The sequence below is a fragment of the Chlamydotis macqueenii genome, chromosome 15 (genome assembly GCF_036417535.1).
Source record: "Chlamydotis macqueenii isolate bChlMac1 chromosome 15, bChlMac1.mat, whole genome shotgun sequence".
In the NCBI taxonomy this organism is placed as follows: Eukaryota; Metazoa; Chordata; class Aves; order Otidiformes; family Otididae; genus Chlamydotis; species Chlamydotis macqueenii.
In genome coordinates, this window is record NC_141570.1 from 14,429,520 (window position 1) to 14,450,152 (window position 20,633).

The following is a 20,633-nucleotide window of genomic DNA, read 5'->3' on the forward strand; positions in this document are numbered from 1 at the left end:
CCCAAATGGCTGCCCTGTTAAATTCTCTGCCTGGAAAGCAGGGGCAGCGCCGGCTCTGGCTGCTCCCCGAGCCCCGTGCTCCCCGGGGATGGTGGGGCCTGGCTGCCGGACCACGGCTGATGGCCGGAGAGTGCGCCTGGGCCTGGCGTGGGGCAAGGCCTGGCCTCGGCCCTGCGGCCTCCCGGGCTGCCGTCACCCGCGTCAGCCCCGGAGGCGGCTGCGGGACAGGCCGGAGCCGGGCTCTGGCCCCTTAACGGGGGAAGGGGTACGGCAGAATGGGGGGGGGGGGGGGGGGAGCTACGGGCGGGACTACAATTCCCATGGTGCCGCGGGGCAGAGCGGCCGCCCTCGCCGGCCGCCGTAGCGCTCACGTGAGGGCGGCGGCCGGGCGGTCACATGACCGGCCGGTGAGGCAGGGACCGGCGGGGGGTGCGCGCTGCCGCCGTCCCGCATGGCCAACGTCGCCAAAAAGGTGTCCTGGTCCGGCCGCGACCGCGACGACGACGACGACGACGAGCGCGCGGACGAGACCACCCCGCTGCTCAACGGTACCGGCCCCGGGGCGGCGGGCGGTGCCCGGCAGGTGGGTACCGGCACCGGGAGGGGGGGTACCGGCACCGGGAGGGGGGTACCGGGTGCACCCGAGGGGGTCAGCCCCGCCCTGGGCCTCCCTGCGCCGGGGGAAGGCTGGGGCCGGGGGCCAGAGTCGTGTCCGTGTCCCCCGCCCCATCTAACAACCACGTTCGTTGCCGCGGGGCCGGGCGGGGCTGCCGGGGCTCTGCTCCCCGAGCAGCTCCGGGGGGGCAGATCGGGGCCCCTCCAGGCTCCCTCCAAGCTGGGGAAAGCAGAACCTGGCAGGGCCCGGTGCGAGGAGGAGAAGCCAGGAAGGAGCCGCAGCCGGGGCACGGGGCCCGCGGGTCACTCGTGGGGGAAAATCTGAGCCCGGGGGCTGACTCAGCGCCCGGTGCCGGCTGCCGTCACGAGGTGCTGGGGCACGGCGATGCCGGCGCTCGTCCGCGACCTCGCCGCGGCTCTGCGGGGCCGGCTCCTGCCCGCTCCTGAGCCCCGGGCGGTGCTGAGCGGGTGAGACCTCGTGCTGCGCCGGGGCCCGCTGGGGCCGCCCTCTTCGTTTCTTCTGGGAAGCTCTGTGAGCAAGCTCCTTGCCCGGCACGCTGCTGACGCCCAAACCGACGCGTTGGGCTCAAACGCGAGCGCATCTCGTGCCACCGTGGTGGTGGACGTTGTGCCCCGTGTGGGGAACTGCGCTGGCGAAAAACAAGTCCGGGATGGGACGTATCACAGACACAGGGAGGCCAGTTCCTTCTTGCAGATTAATTTTGGGTAATTAACTGAGGAGGAACTTCTCTCCGGTGTCCCCAGAGGCTGTTGCTTGGGCAGTCTGCCGGGCAGGCTCTCCTCCACACGTGGTGCGGTTAACCGGAGCAGGCCATGGCCCTGGCCAAGGGACTTGGGACCTGTTTCAGAGCAAAGCTGGGTGGGCTGTGCTGGGCGAGGGCCATGGTCAGGGTGGGACATCGGCCTGGATCCGTGGGGCCCTTCCGTGCCAGCACCGGCTGGGAGAGGAGCTGCCTCTGGGTGACGTCCTCAAATTTCCGATGAAGAGTTTCCTGGGAGACTTGAGCTTAGGCAGGGAGGAGCGGCGCCAGGCCTTGGCAGGTGTTAGCGGGGACGTCTCGCCGAGCACGATTCTGTGTGCCCTACTCCTGGGCAAGTCAGAACAGCAGGCTAATTAGAGAGAAACGCAGGGTTTGTTAGCCTGGGAGCGCCTGGTGCGGCGCTGCGGGAGCGGGGCAGGGCGGCTGAAAGGATTCTCCCGCGCCATCGCAACTGTTCTGGTGTGAAAATTAAAATTATTTTCTCAGCCGCTGCAACAGGACCCCATGTATTTACAGCACGGTTTGTCTTTGAAGACCACGTGGTGAATTCTGCAGGTCTGAAGGGTGTTAAAATAGGGATTAACCGGATCCCGTGGCTGCGGGTCAGTTCGGAAAGGGTTTTTCTGGTGGCTTGGGAGAAATGCCTGAGCTCCCCTACAGCAGGAGCGGTTGGTGGCGGACGCCTGGCCCTGCTGATCTGATTTATTGTCACCGCGTGCCTTCGCAGTGCGGTCCCAGCTGGTGACAAGGTGCTACGTGGTGTTTTCCTGGGCAAAGGAGGGGAGCCGGAGCTCCAAACCCACGGCTGCCCGGACCACGCGTGCCCTCGGCAGTGGCACCGACCTGGCAGCGGTGGCTGGGTTGTTGCCTCAGCACTGGGGTTGCCTTTCGGCGTAGGGCAGCTGCTTCTCTCCCTCGATGCCGTATAGATTGAAGCGGGGCGGCAGGACAGCTTTGGCAGAGAAACAGAGAGAGATGGGAGCTGCTTAGCTGACGGGAGACTTAACTTTGCGTTGTGGTAATAGAATAAAAATGTCCCCAGAGGAGCTTCTTCCCTTTCTCATGTGTGTGTTTGACGGAAATGAAAGTGATCTTAAAGCGACAAAAGGAAACAAGGGTGTCTAGTTCCCCGCTGCCTGCTGCGAGAGACCGAGATCGAGTGCTTGTGGCTGGCAGGTGAGGAGGGGCTGGATAAGTGCGCCTGTGGCCGTAGAGGGGATGCTGCAGGGCTGTGCCTGAGGTCTCCTCTGGTTTTGGGGCCAGCTGAGCGCCGCTCCGGAGCTCACTGAGCCTTCATCCTCTCACCAGGACTTCCTAGTACATCAGTATATCGAAAAGCAAGAGGCTGCCTGAGCATCACGCCTGCCCCTTTCCTGCGTTCTCGAGCCGTGTGTGTTGGTTCTCGGCCTGAAAAGTGGGTGGAGAAGTTTAGTAAGAGTAGATAATTTCCGTCATTAGGCGTTTTTCAAAAAATAGCACTTCTCCTTTGCTACCCATGGAACGTATGCTCTGTGTTTGTGCTAAAATGCCTTGACTTTGGGATTGGTATAACGCTCCTGTTCCAGGGGATGTGGGCAGGGGGTCACCGAAAGGTGGACCAGGCCGCTGCTGCTGAGTCGCTCATCCTTCTTAACCCCTGCGTGTTTATTCTGCGTCTCTAGGTGTTGTTGGCCTTGCTTTCTTTACCTTCAGGTAACAGGGTGTGAAATGCAGCCCTTGCGGCCTGGTGACGATGTCGGAGGGCTGCCGCGCTTGCTGCAATCAGAAAATCTTGGAGGGGGGGAGGAGAAAAAGAGAAGTCTGCGGGGTGAGCCCTGATGGGCCGCAGGTTGCGCGTCCCCTGGGTATCGGCAGAGGCTGCCCGTCCCTGCCCGCTGCTGGGAGCCTGCAGCTGGGCTCCCTGGAAAGCCGCCGCCCTTGGGTGGTGGCGGGAGCTGCCCCAAGCAGAGAGGTTTTGGCAAATCCAGTGCCTTCTGCTGGGTGCTTGCACCGTCGCGGACTGCGGCAGCGCTTTAACCTTGCGCTGCTGCTCTGCAGAGGGGACAGGTGGGACGAGGTGCCTGGAGGAAGGCAGGTGGGCCAGGACCAGCAATGACATCTCTCGACCTCGTGCAGGTGAGGGGCGAGGAGCAGCCGTGCCCTGGAGCGGCAGCGGGAGGCTGGAAGTGCAATCCTAGCTGAGTGGTGACGCCACGGGGAGAGTCTGGGCGCTTCCTACCCCCTCACGGGCCTGGAGGTGTGTCGTTCTCTCATTTTGGGGATGATGGCTGGGTGGTTTGAAGCCCATCGCAGCCGTGCTTGTGTGTCAGCGGAGGAGGATTTCAAGAGCCCTGCAGCTCGTCTCCCCCGTACGCTGCCATGGCCGATGGCGGGGCTTCTGCTGCCGGGATGCAGCCCTGCAGCTGGAAGCCGTCCTTCCCAGTTACCGGGGGCTGCTTCCCAGTTACAGAGCACGCTGGGGCCAAGAGAGCCCTGGGGTCTGGAAATCCTCCTCTTTCCCTCCTGCTGCTTGTGCAGCTGCTTGCGCAATGTTCGTTTGGGCTCCTGGTGCGGTTTGTGCCACGCGTTATCTCATTGATAACGGAAAGCCACGTGCTTCCAGTTCGTTAGTGAGCAGCAGGGTCGCGCTGAGAGGCAGCGTGTGGGCAGCGTCTGTGCTCCAGGCGGTGGTCACCGGGGGTGGGTGATGTCCTGCAAGGAACAGCCTCCCTGGCTCGTCCCTGTGGAAATGGGCTGTGGAGCAGAGTCAGACCCTCCCTATTTACCGTTCTTCAGAGCGATGCTTGGGAGGCGCTGCTAGGTCGCTATGCACACAGCCCGGGTTGGTTCTGTGGCATTTTAGCCTTGGCTGAAGTCATCGTGCTATTTGCAAATGGTTTGCTCTTTGACTGCTCTGCTTGGAGACAAAACACCGCCGTGGCATCACGTGTAGCAGTGTGGCTTCTTCTCACCTTTGCCGAACGGGGACGCTGCGATGCTCGCGGCTGGTGCCAGGATCTGCATTCAGCTGCTGCTGCCCGACCTTGGAGATGGTCCTTTCAGGGCCTGAGTGGTGGTTCAGATCTTCTGCTGGATTTTTCTTCTCGTTGAGATCGATCCTGAAGTTGCTCTCGCTCATCTCAGAGCAGTGCAGTGGTGTGATGAAGGGGGCAGGGGCCTCGGGAGGTCTCTAGCCCAGGCCCTGCGAAGAGCGGATCCATTAGACCGGGTTGCCCAGGGCCACATCCAGTAGAGATTTGGGTGTTTCCAAGGACAGAGAGTCTGCACCCTCTCTGGCCCCAGGTTCAGTGTGTCACCACCCCTGGGGTGAGCGTTTGTCTCTGATATCTAAGCAGAAGTTCCCTTGCTGCAGCTTCTCTGCTGCTTCTTGTCCCATCAGTGCACAGTTCTGAGCGACGTCTGGCTCTGTCTTCTCTGGCTTCGTGTCTCACCACACGCTCCAGTCCCTGACTGTGTTGCTGGACACGCTCCTGTGTCTCTGTGCCTTTCTTGTCCCACAGAGCCCAAACCGGATGGCAGGTCCCAGGTGTGCTATGGCAGGGGTGGGATCCCTTCCCCAGACCTCCTGGCTGTGGTCTTGCACCACCCAGGAGGTAGTCGACCTCCTCCACTGCAGGTTTGTGCCACCAACTCCTCTTCGTCTTGTCCACCAGCTCGCTGCAAGACTTTTCCAGCAAAGCTGCGTTATAATGACTGGGGCACGTCCATTGCGGCTGCAGGGCTTTGTGTTTGCCTCTGTTGGACTTCGGGGCCTTCCCTGCAGCCTCCTGAGATCCCCCTGAGGAGCAGCCCTGCCTGCTAGCGTACCACCTGCCTCGCTGACAAAGATGTTAAGTTGGTTTAGTCAGGATGAAGGCTCCAGACATCTCTTTGCAGAGCTTTACCACCCCAACGGGGCGAGTGCCGAGGGCTGGGTGCCATCGCTGTTCGTGTGCCGCTGTTGGAGGCAGGCTCAGCTGGCCCGAGAGCCCGGAGCTGTTAACCCATCTGCGTCCTCTGGGTTTCTGCAACAGCGCGTGTTGTTGTGTGGAGATCATTGTACCATGGTCACACCAACATCATATGTGCCCGGGATCAGCAGCTGTCTTGGCCTGAGTTTGACAAACATCTGAAGGAGGATGGTGCCGTCCATGTGCTCAGTGAGTCTTTGAGCTGTGCACAAATACCCTTCTGTCTGGGCTCCCGGTGGCCTGAATCCCCCCCGTCCCTCTTATAAAGGTTGGGTGCTGATGGAAGGAGCTGTTTCCTGTCCTCCTGGCATGTGATGTGACTCCCATGCCGGGCGAGACGGGAGCCAGCCCTCTGCTTGCAGAGCGGCTCGGCCCATCCGGGTGCCGGAGGGGTGCTAGGACTTAGAGGGAGAGGAGGGCGTATTAAAAACACGCTGCTTGTCCAGTGAAGTCCAGCTTCAGGTTCAACTGCAGCTGCTTTCCCTCCATCTGCGCTTGGATCCTGCTGCTGCCTAATCCGTTGGGAGCAGAGCTGCCGTGCCCTGGCCACTTGCTCCGTAAGGAAGCGGTGTAGGGCAGATGTGTCACCAGTTCAGCCACGTTTGGTCTTTCTGTGGACCCCCGTGGCTAACAGGAGAGTTTCCCCAAAGCGCTGGTCCTGTCTGAGGTCTGAGCAGAGGACATGGCACGAGCGATCACTTCGACCTTGTTGCTTTGATCTCACCCTGGACGTGTAACATCTAACGAGAGTCTTACATCTTTGTGCTTCCTGAAGCCAGGTGGAGGTGGATTCCCTTGCAAGGTCTCAGCTTTGTCCCTCCCAGGGTTTCAGGGTGAGGACCATGTCCTTCCCCACCTCCCGAGGATGGCAGGGGCTCGGCTGGGATCTCCACCTGCCACCAGAGCGGCTGGGCACTAGCGGGCACCGAAACGGGCAGTTCCTGCCTCCAGCTCATGACTCTGCGTAAGTTCCCATCAGCGTTGCCCTGGGTGGTGACAGCTTTGGGTGTGCCCATGGTGGTCTGCGAGCAACTGCCAGGAAAAGGGTCCACCGGGATCCTTTCCAGGGGGATTGGGGAGCCATCACGGACCAGAGCCAAAGCCCAGGCTGATCTCACCAAGCCAGTGTCCGAAAACTACTGCGTGGAGTGCTTCACGCTCAGCCCTGTGCTCAGAAGCTGGAGCAAAACCCGCCTGCAGGTCAGGGGGAGAATGAGAATGTGGAGCAAGCAGAGAAACGGGAAAATAGGTCAGGCTGCAGACACAAAGGGATATTCTTCATCCGCGGTGACGCACGTGGCTCCTGGCCTCTCTAGCCTGCGTGTTCCAGATGAGATCGGTGGGGATTAAAGCAGCGTGGGCTTGATCTGGGATCCGCTGGCGGAGAGGGGCTGATGTGCTGGGGTCCCGCTGTTGTTCACCATCCCGCTTTTATTCTCCAGTTCTTTATCCTGGCAGCTGGGGAGGGGCGAGGTTCCGGAGGGGAACATCTTAATGTTGAGAAATGGTGTCTGGGCTGCGCTTGTTGTCGGTGCTGCTCATGCCCTTATGCATCCCCGTGTTTCACAACAGCGGAGGGGTGACGGCAGCTTGTCTGCTTCTGCCAGGTCCCCTCGCGGCGCTGCCCGACGGGAGTCTGGCTCGGCCGCAGCCTGAGCCCTTGTCTGCACCGGCCAGGAGACAGGAGCGCCCCAAAGCTCCAGTGTTATGCAATTGCATTGCCAGAAACAAGCCCGAGTGGTCACCAGCAAAAGGAGAACCTGCCTCCCCAGAGGGAGACGCAAACGCTGCTTCCCAGCATCGCGCTGCGGCAGTTTCAGAGAGGCGCTGGTGTCCCCTGCGCTGCGTGGGAGCGGTGTGCCCTGCTTCCTCTTGTGCGCGCCGACTGGCTGCCGGCCCAGCCGTCGCTCTGCTCCCAACTGCTTGGAGGGAGACGAATGTGAGACTAGTGTGACAATGTGCTCGTCTCCCCGGCTGGGCACCGCTCCTGCAGAGCAGGCGGCAGAGCCAAATGTGCCCCTGGCCATCCCTTATCGCTGGCTGGACATGCCGGCTGAGGGATGGTGTGCTTGTGACCCTGGAGATTGCACTTTCTGTTTGGGGGATCCATCCCTCCCCAGCTCCGGGTGCCTGTGGAACATGCTGCTCGCGTCGGGGTGCCATGCTCCTTGGCGGGAGGCTGCTGGTGACTCTCACCAGGTCTCAGGGCTGCCGGTCCCGAGTGAGCTGCCTCTGGCTGGCATCTTCCCTGGGATGAGGCGGCTCTGCCAGCTAACGAGTTGGGGCAGCTTGCCCAAACCCTGGCAGACTGCCGCTGCCTTGCGCTCCCTCTGGGCTGGCGGGTCCCGTCTCCTTGGTGTGTCCTTGAGAGCGTCTGTGGGTGCTGCGCTTCGGGGGGGCACTCTGGCAGGGGGGAAGCAGGCAGAGCTTGGCAAGGAGGGCAGAGCACAAGCACCCATGTATCTGCTCCTGCCTTCTGCCAGGGCTTGCAATGCATTCAAGAACTGACCCTGTTTTCCCTTCTCTCCTCAGCTCACTCCTTCCTCCTTCCTGCGCATCGGGCAGCTGAGCAATGTGGACCTCAATGAAGATGTCCGTGAGCTGGTGAGTGGCACAGAAAGGGGGCCACCGTCACCAAAACCCCTTCCCTCTTCCACTAACAGCTCTAACGGCTGCTTTTGTTCCCCCCTCGCATCCCGCTTGTCCCACGAGGGCTCCGGTGCTTCTTCCTGGGCTGGGTGACCTTCGTGGGGTGGTCAGCTGGCTGTCCCTTTGCCTCGACCCTTGCTGCGTCTCTTAGCCGCAGTGCTGCACCAAGGACGTCGTGGTCCCCTGCACCTCTCTGGGCAGCAGCAACAGCCCGCCAGCACGGGAACCTTCCTCCCACAGGAGCAAATGTAGAATCTAGTGGCGTGGGAAGGAATTTCTTTCTTGTTGTGTGCTTCTCTTGCCTGCTGCCCAGCTCAGTGTGAGGCAAGGGAGGGAATGTGTAGTGGGACAGCAGCTGGGGGAAGATGTCTCAGCCCTGGGGACGGGGTTAGCGGCAGACGAGGCATCTTGCAAAAATTCTCAAGTTTCAAGTTATCCCCCCTCCATACACACCTGAAGAGCTTTTCTTCCCCAGATGCTCCTGCCTCAGCTCCAGAGCTGTAGGAAGAGCAAACGAGAAGACTTCTGCCGAATATTTCTTGTGGAATTGTTAAATGGGAAGGAATGCGTCTTAATCCAGCGCCTCGGAGGACAGGCTGGGCCTGCTTTGGCCGTAGCTGTAACATGGGGTCGGGGAAGGGTGCGTGGTGTTCCTGTCCCGGGGGCCCCTCCAGCGTCCCTAATTCAGCGCTGGGAACAGCTTGCCACGGTCAAAGGAGTTTGGGAAACAGAATTTGGTTTCTGCCCAAAAAATGCCGGCCTGCTTGAAATAGCTTCTTCCCTTCAGCCAAAGGAATTTCCTGCCAAGGCGAAAGGTTGCCCTCCGTTGGAGCGCGGAGCCAGATCATCATGGCAGCGTGGTACCCAGCTGGGCAGACCCTCCGTCTGCTCATGGGGAACGGTCCTGCCCGGTGGGTGAGGGTGCACGCCTGCCAGCCTGTTCCAGCTGCCTGAAATCCCATACCTCCACCAACGGGTGGAAAATCATCCCAGATCCCAGCCTGCCAGGCAGCTTGCACTCTGCAGTCCTCCCTGCCTCTCCTGAGCATAAAAACCAGTGTTAAACCAGCAGTTACGTGGCAGAGGGGAGGGTTGGACTTGAATCTGGCTGTCCTAACTTATGCGTTGTGTCCCGCAGGAGACGGAGCTCCCTCGGCAGCATCCCAACGAGATCCCTCACAACGAGAAGCTGCTGTCGCTCAAGTACGAGGTAAGCGCCCGTCTCCCTCCCTCCGCTCTGCCCTCTGGGGTGCAGTGGGTGAGGTACGCGGGGTGAGGGCTTGCGGCCGCCCAGCTCGAGGGGTTTCAGCGGGGATGGAGCAGGATTGAGGAGAAAGATGCAGGGTTGAGGGTCTGAGGCCAGCTTTCCCAGGCACGGGCATCTCTTCCACTGTGCTAGATGGTAACAGCATCTCCTTTTCCTGAACTAGAGCCTGGACTATGACAACAGCGAAAACCAGCTGTTCCTGGAGGAGGAGAGGAGGATAAACCATGCTGTGAGTCTTGTTGTGAGCCTGTTACCCACCGGTCCCCACAGCTGGGATGGCCCAGGGGAGCCATACCCCTGCCCGGCTGCTGGGGGGCTTCTACAGCCCAAGGAAGGTCATGCTCAAAGCAGCGCTTGAGCAGGGTTGGGTTTATGGGCACCAAGCAGCTTGTGATGAGCCAGAAAACCTCTCTCACAAGGACCCAGCGTAGGATTGTTCAGACGGAAGCTAGCCTGGGTGCACACGGTGGCGTTGTCAAGTGGCAAGGGCAAGTCCCTGAGCAGAGGGACTTCCGGAGCCGTGTGAAGCGTCTGCCCTGGGGGCTTTGGGAGTCAGTGCCCCGGCAAGATGTCCAACAGGGGGGCCTGACAGAGGCAGGCAGGCTAGAAGAGCACATCTGCTGTTTGGCATCTTGCAGAGGGGCAAGGGCACTGGCTTAAAATAAGTAAATTGAGGCCGGGCTTTGCAATCCCGGGTCAGCCAGCAGTGGTTTTCCCTGGGCTCTTGGAGCCACCCAGGCTTAGAGCCGTGTTGGGCAAGCTGGGTTGGAGAGCCCCCAGTGCTGATGGGATTGGTTTGGGCGGTAGCGGAGTCTGCTGGCTGTTTGTCCCTCAGGCTTTCCGGACAGTGGAGATCAAGCGCTGGGTCATCTGTGCCATGATTGGCATCCTCACCGGCCTCGTCGCCTGCTTCATCGACATCGTGGTAGAGAACCTGGCTGGGCTGAAGTACCGGGTGGTGAAGGGCAGTATCCTCCCACAGAGCCGTGGCCGCTCGCCAGCCAGGAGCTGCGGGATCTCCACTCTTTGTAGCTGCGAGAGGTGGCACAGACCCTGCTGCTGAGTGCCCGGCTGCTCTGCGGGGCTGAGATGTGGCTGGGCACTGCCGTAACGGAGGAGGCTCCTTGCAGCACCCCTCAGTGCACAGGGTCTGCTGTGCTGCTGCAGCCCAAGAAGCATTTTGGTAACGTGTTATGGTGGGAGGGATGGTACCCAACTGATACTGGCCTTTCCTTGAGCTGCTTCCCCAGACATTGACAAGTTCACGGAGAAAGGGGGCTTGTCTTTCTCCCTGTTACTCTGGGCCACCCTGAACGCCAGCGTGGTGATGGTGGGCTCTGTCATCGTTGCTTTCATAGAGGTAAGAGTTTGGAACTGGTCTGGTTTGGGGTATCCCTGTGCCTCCTGCCCCAGCTCTTTACGCAAGGGAGGCAGGATCACGTCTCCAGAAAATTTGTGAATTTATGTAACAGTAAATGTATTTCTGCCAAACTGGCTCTTGGTAGACCCGGTTCCTCAGTGTTCCTCCAGCTGTGCTGTCAAGTTTCTCCAGGGTTGTCAGACTGACGGGACGTGCTGCTCTTTGCTGGCAGCCCAGGCAACCTGGGGCAGAGGGTGTGCTCCAGCCTGGGGCGCGGGCACAGCTCTTGCGAGCCTTGGCCCCGGCTCAGCCTCTCCGCCTTGGGCGTACCAGAGTGCAGGCTGGTCGGGTGCCTCAGGGACACAATCTGGGGGACAAACCAGAAACGGGGGCCAGTTATGGCTGGGAGGGGACGATGGTTCCCTAGGGGCCACTCTGAGTCAGCAGTGTCTTCCTTGGGGCTTTGCCCTTGCTCTCCCTGGCCACCAAGTGTGAGCCTTCTGCAGCACTGGGCCTCTCACCATGGCATGGTGGTGGGAACACCCTGGTGTCCCCCAAGAACCCAGCCAGCTCCTTCCTGGCACGTTTGCCCTTAGGGCAGTGGGTGCCTCCCTCAAGCCCATCTTTGGAGCTTATAGATAGGTTTTGGCCTCATCTCTGAGCTCCCTGAGGGGTGCTTGGTGTGCCCTGTGCTGAGAGACAGGGGTAAGGTGGCCAGTGTGTCCCCTTCCCGTACGTGGCAGCTGCTCACGCTCTCCCTGCTCCCCGCAGCCTGTCGCCGCTGGCAGTGGCATTCCGCAGATCAAGTGCTATCTCAACGGTGTGAAGATTCCGCACGTTGTCCGCCTCAAGGTAGGAAGCAGGAGGTGGTGGAATGTCTGCCTTCTGCCCGTGATAGGGGGCAGCCCACCAGGCTGGCCTGGGCGCGTTGTGTCCTCATGGGATGGTCCCTGCCTGCCACTGGCGCTGGGAAGAGCAGCTTTGGGTCATTTTTTGCACTGACCAAGAAGAAAGTTGGCCAACCCCAGTACCACAACGAAGGGCTGAGAATCACAAACTCCCCGGAGTCACTGACTCCTTCCCCTGCAGCCGGCTGGGTCTGCGTCCCCTGTGGCTGCTGCGGTCGTGTTTCTCGTGCCAGTCGTGTGACACGTGCTCTGCTTGTCGTCTCTGTTTTGCAGACCCTGGTGATCAAAGTCTGCGGGGTTATCCTCTCGGTGGTCGGCGGCCTGGCCGTTGGGAAGGTGAGGCGCCCAAAGCACTCTGGCACGCTGCCAGCGTGTTGTTACCCACTACTCGCAGCCTGTCACCAGCCCTGCGCTGGGGATGAGGTGCTGGGGGCCCTGCAGGGACTTCCCAGTTTGATTCCCTGGTTTGCCAAGGTGATTGCGAGGTGGCCGGGCTTAGGCAGCCCCCGGGGCACGTGGTGCCACCGAGCCAGCCTGTGTGGCTCAGCTGAGGGCAGGAGAGCTGCAGCCTACATCCTTCGGTGGATGTCCCTGCAAATGTTAGATGGGGGAGATCTGGGTGCCCCGTTGGGCTTACTGGAATTGAAGGCAGGCAAGGGAAGCCCCTGTCTCCTTTGTGGGAACAGGAGATGGCCACAGGAGCCGCTTGCTGGAATGAGGATTTAAGGAGGGGAAATGGCAAGGTCTGTATTTCCCAGAGGGAAATCCTCCTGGCCAGCTTCTTCAAGGCTACGAGCTGGTGAGCAGCATTCAGCCGTCCCTGACCGTACCTGGGGTTCTTCTCTGACCTGACCCTGCTCTCCTGTCTGCAGGAAGGACCTATGATTCACTCTGGAGCGGTGATTGCTGCTGGGATCTCCCAGGGAAGATCCACGTCTTTGAAGCGAGACTTCAAGGTTGGTGTTGAGGGTCCGAGGGGCTGTGCCGCAGGTACCCCTCCTGTCCCCGAACCAGGCTGTTCCTCGGGGTCGTGCTGGCGATTTGGGGTCATATATGGCATATGCTGTGTCTTCCCTAAACTCATGCCTGTGGTCACCCCTAAACCTTTCTTCGCTGTGGTGTTTCAGATCTTTGAGTACTTCCGCAGAGACACAGAGAAGAGGGACTTTGTCTCGGCTGGAGCTGCTGCTGGTGTCTCGGCTGCGTTTGGTGCCCCCGTGGGTACGTGTCTTGGCTCTGGCGCTGAGCGGTGCCTACACGTGGATCTTGCGTGGAGGCAGCTGCCAGGATCTGCCTAGGGCACTGCAGGAGCCCTCCCACAAAGCGTCCAGCCCTGCTCCAAGCTGCCCTGCCACACCACACAGGTCTTGGGAAGAGAGGGAGGGAGTCATCTGCCTCTGATCCCAAATGTTGCCTCCCTAGGATGGAGGAGGGCAGTGGAGGGGCTTCACTGCCATCAGTACATCACTGATGGCTTTCTGGTCCCTTTGCTGGAGGCTGCGAGGTTTGGGGCAGTGTAGGGCACATGGGCTGGGATGAATTTGGGTGCCTCAGCTGGTGCTGTGAGCCGAGGGTCTGTGGCACACGCCCCTTATCAAGGTGTTTGTGTCTTGTGTTTGCAGGGGGTGTCCTCTTCAGCTTGGAAGAAGGAGCTTCCTTCTGGAACCAGTTCCTGACATGGAGAATCGTAAGTGCCGAAAAGCCGGAGCAGCAAACCGAGGGCTGCTGGCTCCTATGTGAGGCGTTGCCTCTTCCCAGTGCCCTGCAGCCCCAGGCCTCCTGCCACCCCTGTCCCAGCTGGGCAGCCACGTGTAGCACATCCCAGGGAACAGCATCCCAGCTCCGCTTCTGTGCCCTGGTCCTCGGGGGCTGAATTTGGACCTGGCTGAGCTCTGTCTTGCTGCCAGCTCCTTTCCAAGGGAGCTGCCTTTGGCTGTGCCCAGGGCAATGGGGAGGCAGAAGGAGAAGCGAGCCCCTGGTCGGCGTAAGCTGCCCAGAGCGCTGCTGCAGGGAATGTGGCTTCTTGGCCCCACCACACCATGGGTACCAAGCCCTACCAAGGGCCTTGGGGAGGTGGTTCGGGGTGGTGCAGAGGGCACATGGTGAGGGAGTGGGGCTGAAGGCATCTGGCAGTGACTCTGGGCTGCATCTCCTTCCAGTTCTTTGCCTCCATGATCTCTACGTTCACTCTGAACTCTGTCCTGAGTGTCTACCATGGCAATGCTTGGGATCTCTCCAGCCCTGGGCTCATCAACTTTGGCAGGTTTGATAATGAGGTACGGCGCAGGTATTCCCCCTGTGGGGCTCTGTTGGGTGGGTTAGAAGCAACCTGGGGCCACCAGTCTGTCTTGAACATCACCCAGGGGCTGAAGCAGGCTTTGCCCTAGTAAGCTGTGGGGTCTGGCTGGATCCCAGCTCCACCAACCCCAGCAGAAGGCTTTTCTGCAGCCACTGCTGGGTCTGGGGGCTGTGAGGTGTGTCCAGGGGAGACTTTGGGGCAGTCCTAGGAGCTCACCAGTGCAGGCTGGTGCTGTCCTAGCAGACAGTGACTGACTGCAGGGCTGCAGACAGACCAGGAGATCTGAAACTCGTTTCTTTCTTGCTTGCAGAAAATGGGATACACGATCCAGGAAATTCCTATCTTCATCTTTATGGGGGTGGTTGGTAAGACAGTGCTGCTCTTTCAATTTGATTAGTCTGAATAATTTCCTCTGTTCTCTGTCTGAGTCTAAAAAGCTTTGGGATCCAATTTCCTGGGGAGAATGGGAAATCCATTAAACTCTGGAGCAGGGGCTGCTTGTGGGGCTTACGGGGGGTGAGATGGATCCTGGCCCAACCCTTACCCTTGTAGCGAAGGCGACACCCTTTAGTCCACGTACCGCAAAGTTGTTGAGCGGGGTCAGTGCATTGCAGTCACGGGCAGCCCCTTGTTTTCAAACGAGCCCCTTGCTGTCTCTGCAGAGACACTGTCCACGTGTCTTGGGGCTGCCCATCACGTTGGATGGGTTATTGATGCTTCCCTGAGCTTCACGGGTTCCTTGTGTCCTGGGAAGCTGTAGGAGAGCCTGGGACCTGTGTGCTGAGCTTTTCCTCTTTTGCATTCACAGGCGGAATCCTTGGGGCCCTGTTCAATGCCCTCAATTACTGGTTAACGATGTTTCGGATCAGGTAGGAGCTCATGGGTAACTAAGCTGATTGACATGGGCTGGTTGGCACCTTCTGCACTCCCTCAGAGTGATGTTCCCAGCCAGAGCAAGGCTGTAATCTTGTGCTTAATGTGAGCAACAGCAGCCCCTGGAAGCTAGGAGGCAAAGACGCCCCGTGCCTCTCGCTGCCTGTGGTCAGTCCTGTGACCTGCAGCATCCCACCTTTGCTCTGACGCTGCTCAGTATTTCCCTTCAGTGACTTGAGGGCCCAGAGAAGTCCAAACACTGTGCAGAACTGACTGTTAGGTGCTTCAGAGAGAACGGAGAGAGCTGCTAAAGCCATCCGAGCCCAGTCTGGCACAGCCAATATCCGTCACCAGCTTTTCAAACACCAGGGCTGGCCTCGTGGCCTCAGGGGGAGGTGACCTGTGGAAGTGGAGCGGTGAGGAGCCTGCAGCAGCTTCCAGGGCATCGCTCCTCTTTGGCCGTCATGGGCTGCAGCATTCTGGGCTTGGCTCTGCACTGTCCCTGCAGCCAGATCACACCAGGGGAGCTGTGCCTGGCTCTGGGCAGGGGAGGCAGGCAGGTCTGCTGGAGCTGGCTGGGCAAAGCTGCTCGTGCTGCTGGCCTCCTGCCCTCGGTCCGACAGCTTCGCCAGAGGACAGAGCGTGGGACAGCCTGGCAGGGTCTGGGAAGGGAGCAGAGGCAGCCAGACTGTCCGTCTGCCAAGCCAGGCTGTGGGTGATCCTGCCTGCACCCCTGGGTGCCACCCTCACTCCTCCGCTCCCCTCGCAGGTACATCCACCGGCCCTGCCTCCAGGTGGTTGAGGCCATGCTGGTGGCAGCAGTGACAGCCACGGTGGCGTTCGTCATGATTTACTGCTCGAGGGACTGCCAGCCCATCCAGGGGAGCTCAGTGGCATACCCCCTGCAGGTAGGAGATGCTGGAGAGCAGCCCCCACAGGGTGAGGGGCACACCTTGAGCCTGGGCTGGGGCTGAGGGCTGAGCAGGAAGGTGTGACCCTGCTGGGTTTTGTGCCGCTGGACCTCACAGCCAGTACCTTCCGAGCTGGAGACCCAAGCGCAGTGCTGGTGTGCTTGCCACCCAGAGCTGCCTCCTCAACGGCATGCGTCCCCCTGAGCCTGGCAGCCTGGATCTGCCACTTCTAACTCGCTCTCTTCTTCCCCCTCAGCTTTTCTGCGCAGACGGAGAGTACAACTCCATGGCCACCGCCTTCTTCAACACACCTGAGAAGAGCGTTGTCAACCTCTTCCATGACCCTCCAGGTCTGTGCACCCCGCCAGCAGGTCTTTGAACGTGAGCAGAGCGGGGCTGGGCTCGTGCGAGGAGGCTGCTCGTGGGACAAGGCAGGGGATGATCAGCACAGCCCCGTGAGGGCACGGTGGGATCCAGCAAAACACTGTGCCGGCTCCTTTCCCGCAGTGGTGGAAGGAGGAGGGATGGATGCTGCGCCTGGTGGCACCTACGAGCTCGGCCACAGGACTGTGGTCTTGGGAGCTTGTGGGCGAGGACCTGGTTTTGTTTGTGCGTGTTTGCAAGCTCTCGCTTCTGAGTTGCGTGGGAGCGTGTCTGAGCCTCGCTGGCTGTCTGAAGTCCATCCTGGAAATGTCCCTGGCTGTTTTCTTAATTAGCAGGGCCTCTTGCCCCAGAATGACTTCACCTTCTGGGCAGGTTGCGGAGATGGATCTTGGGGTTTGGATTTGCTTGAGAAATGCAATTTGGCTTCCAGGTTCCAGCTCCCATTTCCCTTGGACCTGCTGTAACATCAGCGTGCCCTCTGCCTGCTGCTCTGAGTTATGTGCCCAGCTGCACGTGGGCAGGGAGCAGACAGCTCTGAATTTCTGGACTCTTAGCCCAGAGAGTGCAGCTTGAAGCCAAGCAATGACAGTCCTGTGTCTTGAGGTTGCTCCCTGCAGTTCTGGGTCCTCCCTGGCTCAGGGCTTCAGTCTGTTGACCTGTCTGTGAAGTAGAGCTTGCAAAGCACTTGTTGAAACTAGACTGAGCCGCTCAGCAATCCTGAAACAGCAACAGGCTGAGTCTTGGGGACAGCAGGGTCTTGCTGTGATGGCACAGCCTGCGCCGTGGGGCAGCTTGGGACTGGCTGGAGCAGCCGTGGGAGCTGCGGGACGAGAAGGGGTTTGCAGGACCTGCTCTGCTGAGTTGATCCCGAAGCTGGCGGTCAGACCCCTGCCAGCTCACCAGCACCTCTGTCCTCCCGACCTTGTCCTCCAGCACTGACGGTCCCTTGGGGCTTTGAAGTTCGTCACGCTGCCTCGCGGGAGGCTGGGAACCACAGGGCTGGGAGAGGACGGGTCATCGCGGGTCACCAGATGGAGGAACGGCGCGTGCTGGACCCGGTGGGACGGGAGGGCTTGGGATGGCACCGGCCGGCTGGCAGGGCCCTTGAGGGGGCAGAAACAACCTAAAGAGCCAGTTTGAAAGGCTTGTGCTGCCAGGGCGGAAAGTGCGCCCGATGAGAGGGGATTTCACTGCTGGGAGCGCGTTGTGGGGCTGCTGCTGTCTGTTCTCCCATGGCCACAGCCCATCGTAGTGTCCTCTGGGCTGCCGGCCGAGCACTGACTCTCCGTTCTCTCTCCACCTCAGGTTCCTACAACCCCATGACGCTGGGCATGTTCACGCTGATGTATTTCTTCCTGGCCTGCTGGACCTACGGCCTGACGGTGTCCGCGGGGGTCTTCATCCCCTCCCTGCTGATCGGCGCTGCTTGGGGGAGGCTCTTTGGCATCTCCCTGTCCTACTTGACCAAAGGCTCGGTGAGTCCTTGGTGGGAAGGAGCCGCGGCACCCAGCCCTCCTCCTTCGCTGCTGGGCGGGCAGCATGTGCGGGCAGCGTGCGTGGAGCTGGCTGAGAGCTCGGCACAGCGGTCTGGAGCAGGTCAGCTCCTCGCTTGATGTCTTCCCGAGCTGGATCTGGGCTTTCCCATGTCTTGATGGAGCCCTGCCAGAAGCTGGGCTGTGCAGGTAGCCTCAGGTACTCTTCCCCACTTTGGAGGGGGGTCTGGGGGCCAGGGCACCGCTCGCTATCCCTGGATCCTGTGGAGCTAGTAGCTAACACAGCTCCTTCTCCCTCCTGTGCTCAGATCTGGGCTGACCCTGGGAAGTACGCCCTGATGGGAGCTGCGGCACAGCTGGGTGAGTTCCCCGCAGCACGGTCTTGGTCACTGCCTGCTTGTGTCGGGGTGAGGGTTGCATGGGAGAAAGTGGTCCCTGCTTCCCTGGTGCAGCTTTGTCCCCAGCTGAAGCCCAGCCTGGCTGTCACCTTCCTAATGACCCTGCCCAGCACAGTCAGCACTGGGGCACTGGTGAGGGCTGGGGCTTGTCCAGGGCCCCCCTGCCTGTGCAGGCACTCCTAGCTCACCCAGGGGCCTCAGGTGTTCTGCTGTCCCCTTGCCCCATGTTCTGCTTGCCCTTCTAAACCCCCACCCCCTTTGGGTGTCTCTCGCAGGTGGGATAGTGCGGATGACACTGAGTCTCACGGTCATCATGATGGAGGCAACGGGCAACGTCACCTATGGCTTCCCCATCATGCTGGTGCTGATGACGGCAAAGATCGTGGGAGACTACTTTGTGGAGGTGAGGGCACAGCGGGAGGCTGCGTGGCAGGGTTGGCGGTGCTGGGGAGCCCTGTGGGGGCCAGGACAAGCATGTGCTCCCTGCCAGAGGTGAGCTGCTGCCTGGCTGTAGCCCTTGGCATCTCACCAGGCTTCTCCTGACGGCTCGGCTCTCGTTGCAGGGGCTCTACGACATGCACATCCAGCTGCAGAGCGTGCCTTTCTTGCACTGGGAGGCCCCGGTGACGTCCCATTCTCTCACGGCCAGGTAGGTGGGCTGGGGGGACACTTGTCACTCCTGCAGCGGCACTTGTCGCTCCTGTGGTCCCAGGAATCTGCTATCTCTTGGTGCCACCAGCCCAGCTTCTTCCCCAGCAGGGAATGTGGCCTGCAGTGCATTCCCTCCCCACGTCCCTGGCAGATTTTGGGGACAGAGGAGGCATCAGGGCTGCGGAGGCGTGTGTATTGGGGGGGGATATGCTGCTGTGGGGCTGTTTCACACTGAGCCTTCCCTGCAGGGAGGTCATGAGCGCTCCTGTCACCTGCCTGCGGAGGATCGAGCGCGTGGGCACGGTTGTGGACATCCTCAGCGACACCTCCTCCAACCACAACGGCTTCCCGGTGGTGGAGAGCAACCCCGACGCCACGCAGGTGGGCTGGGTGCTGCTTGCGAGGGGATGCAGCTGGGGGCTGGACACGCAAGGGCTGGCTGCGGCGTGGGGCCCTCACCCTGTCCCTCAGCCCTTCCCAGCCCTGTCTCATGCGTGGCGCTCTGTCACAGGTGGCAGGACTGCGAGGTTTGATCCTGCGTTCCCAGCTCATCGTCCTGCTGAAGCACAAGGTGGGTGACGCTGCATGGAGGCTGTTTGGGCTGCGTCTGAGCCCTGCTGCCCCTGTCCCACTGCTCTCAGCGCTCCCCCTCGCTGCCTGCCGTGCTCAGGAGGAGCTGGCGGAGAGTCCCTGCCATCTCCCTCACCTCACCTGAGAGATGGGGAGCAGGGCCGTGCTGGGGTTACCCTGGCATCATCCTGCACCCCACTGGGCTCACAAACCCTGAGTAAATGGAAAACAGGCTGTTCTCATGCAGATGCTGCTTCTCCCCTCTTCCCTCCCCGCCCCTGTGCGTTGCCCTGGCCCTGGCGCTTGCTGGCACTGCGGGACAGTCCTGGATGGTCTCTTTCCTCCCAAGGTTTTTGTAGAAAGGGCCAACCTGAGCCTGGTGCAGCGGCGGCTGAAGCTGAAGGATTTTCGGGATGCCTACCCCCGCTTCCCCCCCATCCAGTCCATCCACGTCTCCCAGGACGAGCGCGAGTGCATGATCGACCTCAGCGAGTTCATGAACCCCTCGCCCTACACCGTACCTCAGGTAACGGCCAGAGACCCCTGTGCACCCCAGCGCCTGGGGGGACATGGTTGGGTGACGGGTGCTGGCTGGGGATGTCGCAGCCCACGCAGCCCCGCTCTGCCTTGCAGGAGGCATCTCTGCCGCGGGTGTTCAAGCTCTTCCGAGCCCTGGGACTGCGGCACTTGGTGGTCGTGGACAATCGCAACGAGGTGAGTTCCCGCTCGCTGCGGGTGGGCAGCCTGGGCTCCTTGGGGTGGGACACACGCACGCTGCGCTCGTCCCCAGGCTCTGCGTGCCAGCGTGGGGCTGTACCCTGTCCCTTTCCCGGCAGGTGGTGGGCATGGTCACCCGCAAGGACCTCGCCAGGTACCGGCTGGGGAAGGAAGGCCTGGAGGAGCTCTCGCTGGCTCAGACGTGACACGGGGCGGCGCTGTGCGGCGGAGACACGCCCTGGCCCCTTGGAGCTGGGGACCCTCTTTTGTGGGAGGCAGAGAGAGGACTGAGCCAGCCTGTGCAGCTGTCACAGTGCCTGGAGCACCGGCCCAGCCATGCTGCCCCGGCTCTCCTGCCCGTCGCTGCCTTCCCACGTTTACTGCCTCTTCTCACTCCTTCCTCTGCTTCCCTGAGGGATCAAAACGCGCCCTTGGCTCCGTTAGCTCCTGGTCTAGGCTCTCCCTGAGGGTTGGGTGAAGGCTGGAGGGTGCCAGGGGCAGAAGTGCCCTGCTGAGCTGGGCATGGTCCCCTGCCACGGCACATGGCCTCTGTCACCTCATCCCCCCAGCCTGGGCTGTCCGGGACCTCGCTCTGCCCTGGCCTATGTGGGGAGCAGAGGGGATGTGGTGGGGGTCTCTCCTGCTCCCAGGGCCCTGTCCCCCACTGCCCCGTGCTCCTGCTGGCTGGGTCAGGCTGAGCCCTGGGGCGTCTCTGCCGCTCCGGCCAGAGGAGGAGGCCGTGCCCTGCTCAGCTGTGCAATAAAAGGGCTCCCGTGGTTCAGCAGCTGCTGCCTCTTGCTCTTTCT

At 61.0% G+C, this 20,633-nt stretch overlaps 1 protein-coding gene across 1 annotated transcript; it reads left to right on the plus strand.

Annotated features, from left to right (window-relative positions):
- The first annotated feature begins 431 nt into the window (after positions 1-431).
- Positions 432-20,611, plus strand: CLCN7 (Cl-/H+ antiporter 7). The gene is made up of 25 exons (XM_086759988.1): positions 432-583; positions 7,880-7,951; positions 9,135-9,206; positions 9,427-9,492; positions 10,099-10,231; positions 10,514-10,623; positions 11,395-11,475; positions 11,805-11,867; positions 12,404-12,487; positions 12,659-12,752; positions 13,154-13,218; positions 13,691-13,807; positions 14,141-14,195; positions 14,639-14,699; positions 15,473-15,611; positions 15,871-15,964; positions 17,304-17,473; positions 17,800-17,851; positions 18,165-18,292; positions 18,453-18,538; positions 18,789-18,921; positions 19,052-19,111; positions 19,460-19,636; positions 19,744-19,824; positions 19,947-20,611. The coding sequence occupies exons 1-25, from the start codon at positions 452-454 to the stop codon at positions 20,031-20,033; spliced, it is 2,412 nt and encodes an 803-aa protein (XP_086616114.1). The 5' UTR covers positions 432-451; the 3' UTR covers positions 20,034-20,611.
- Positions 20,612-20,633: the final 22 nt, after the last annotated feature.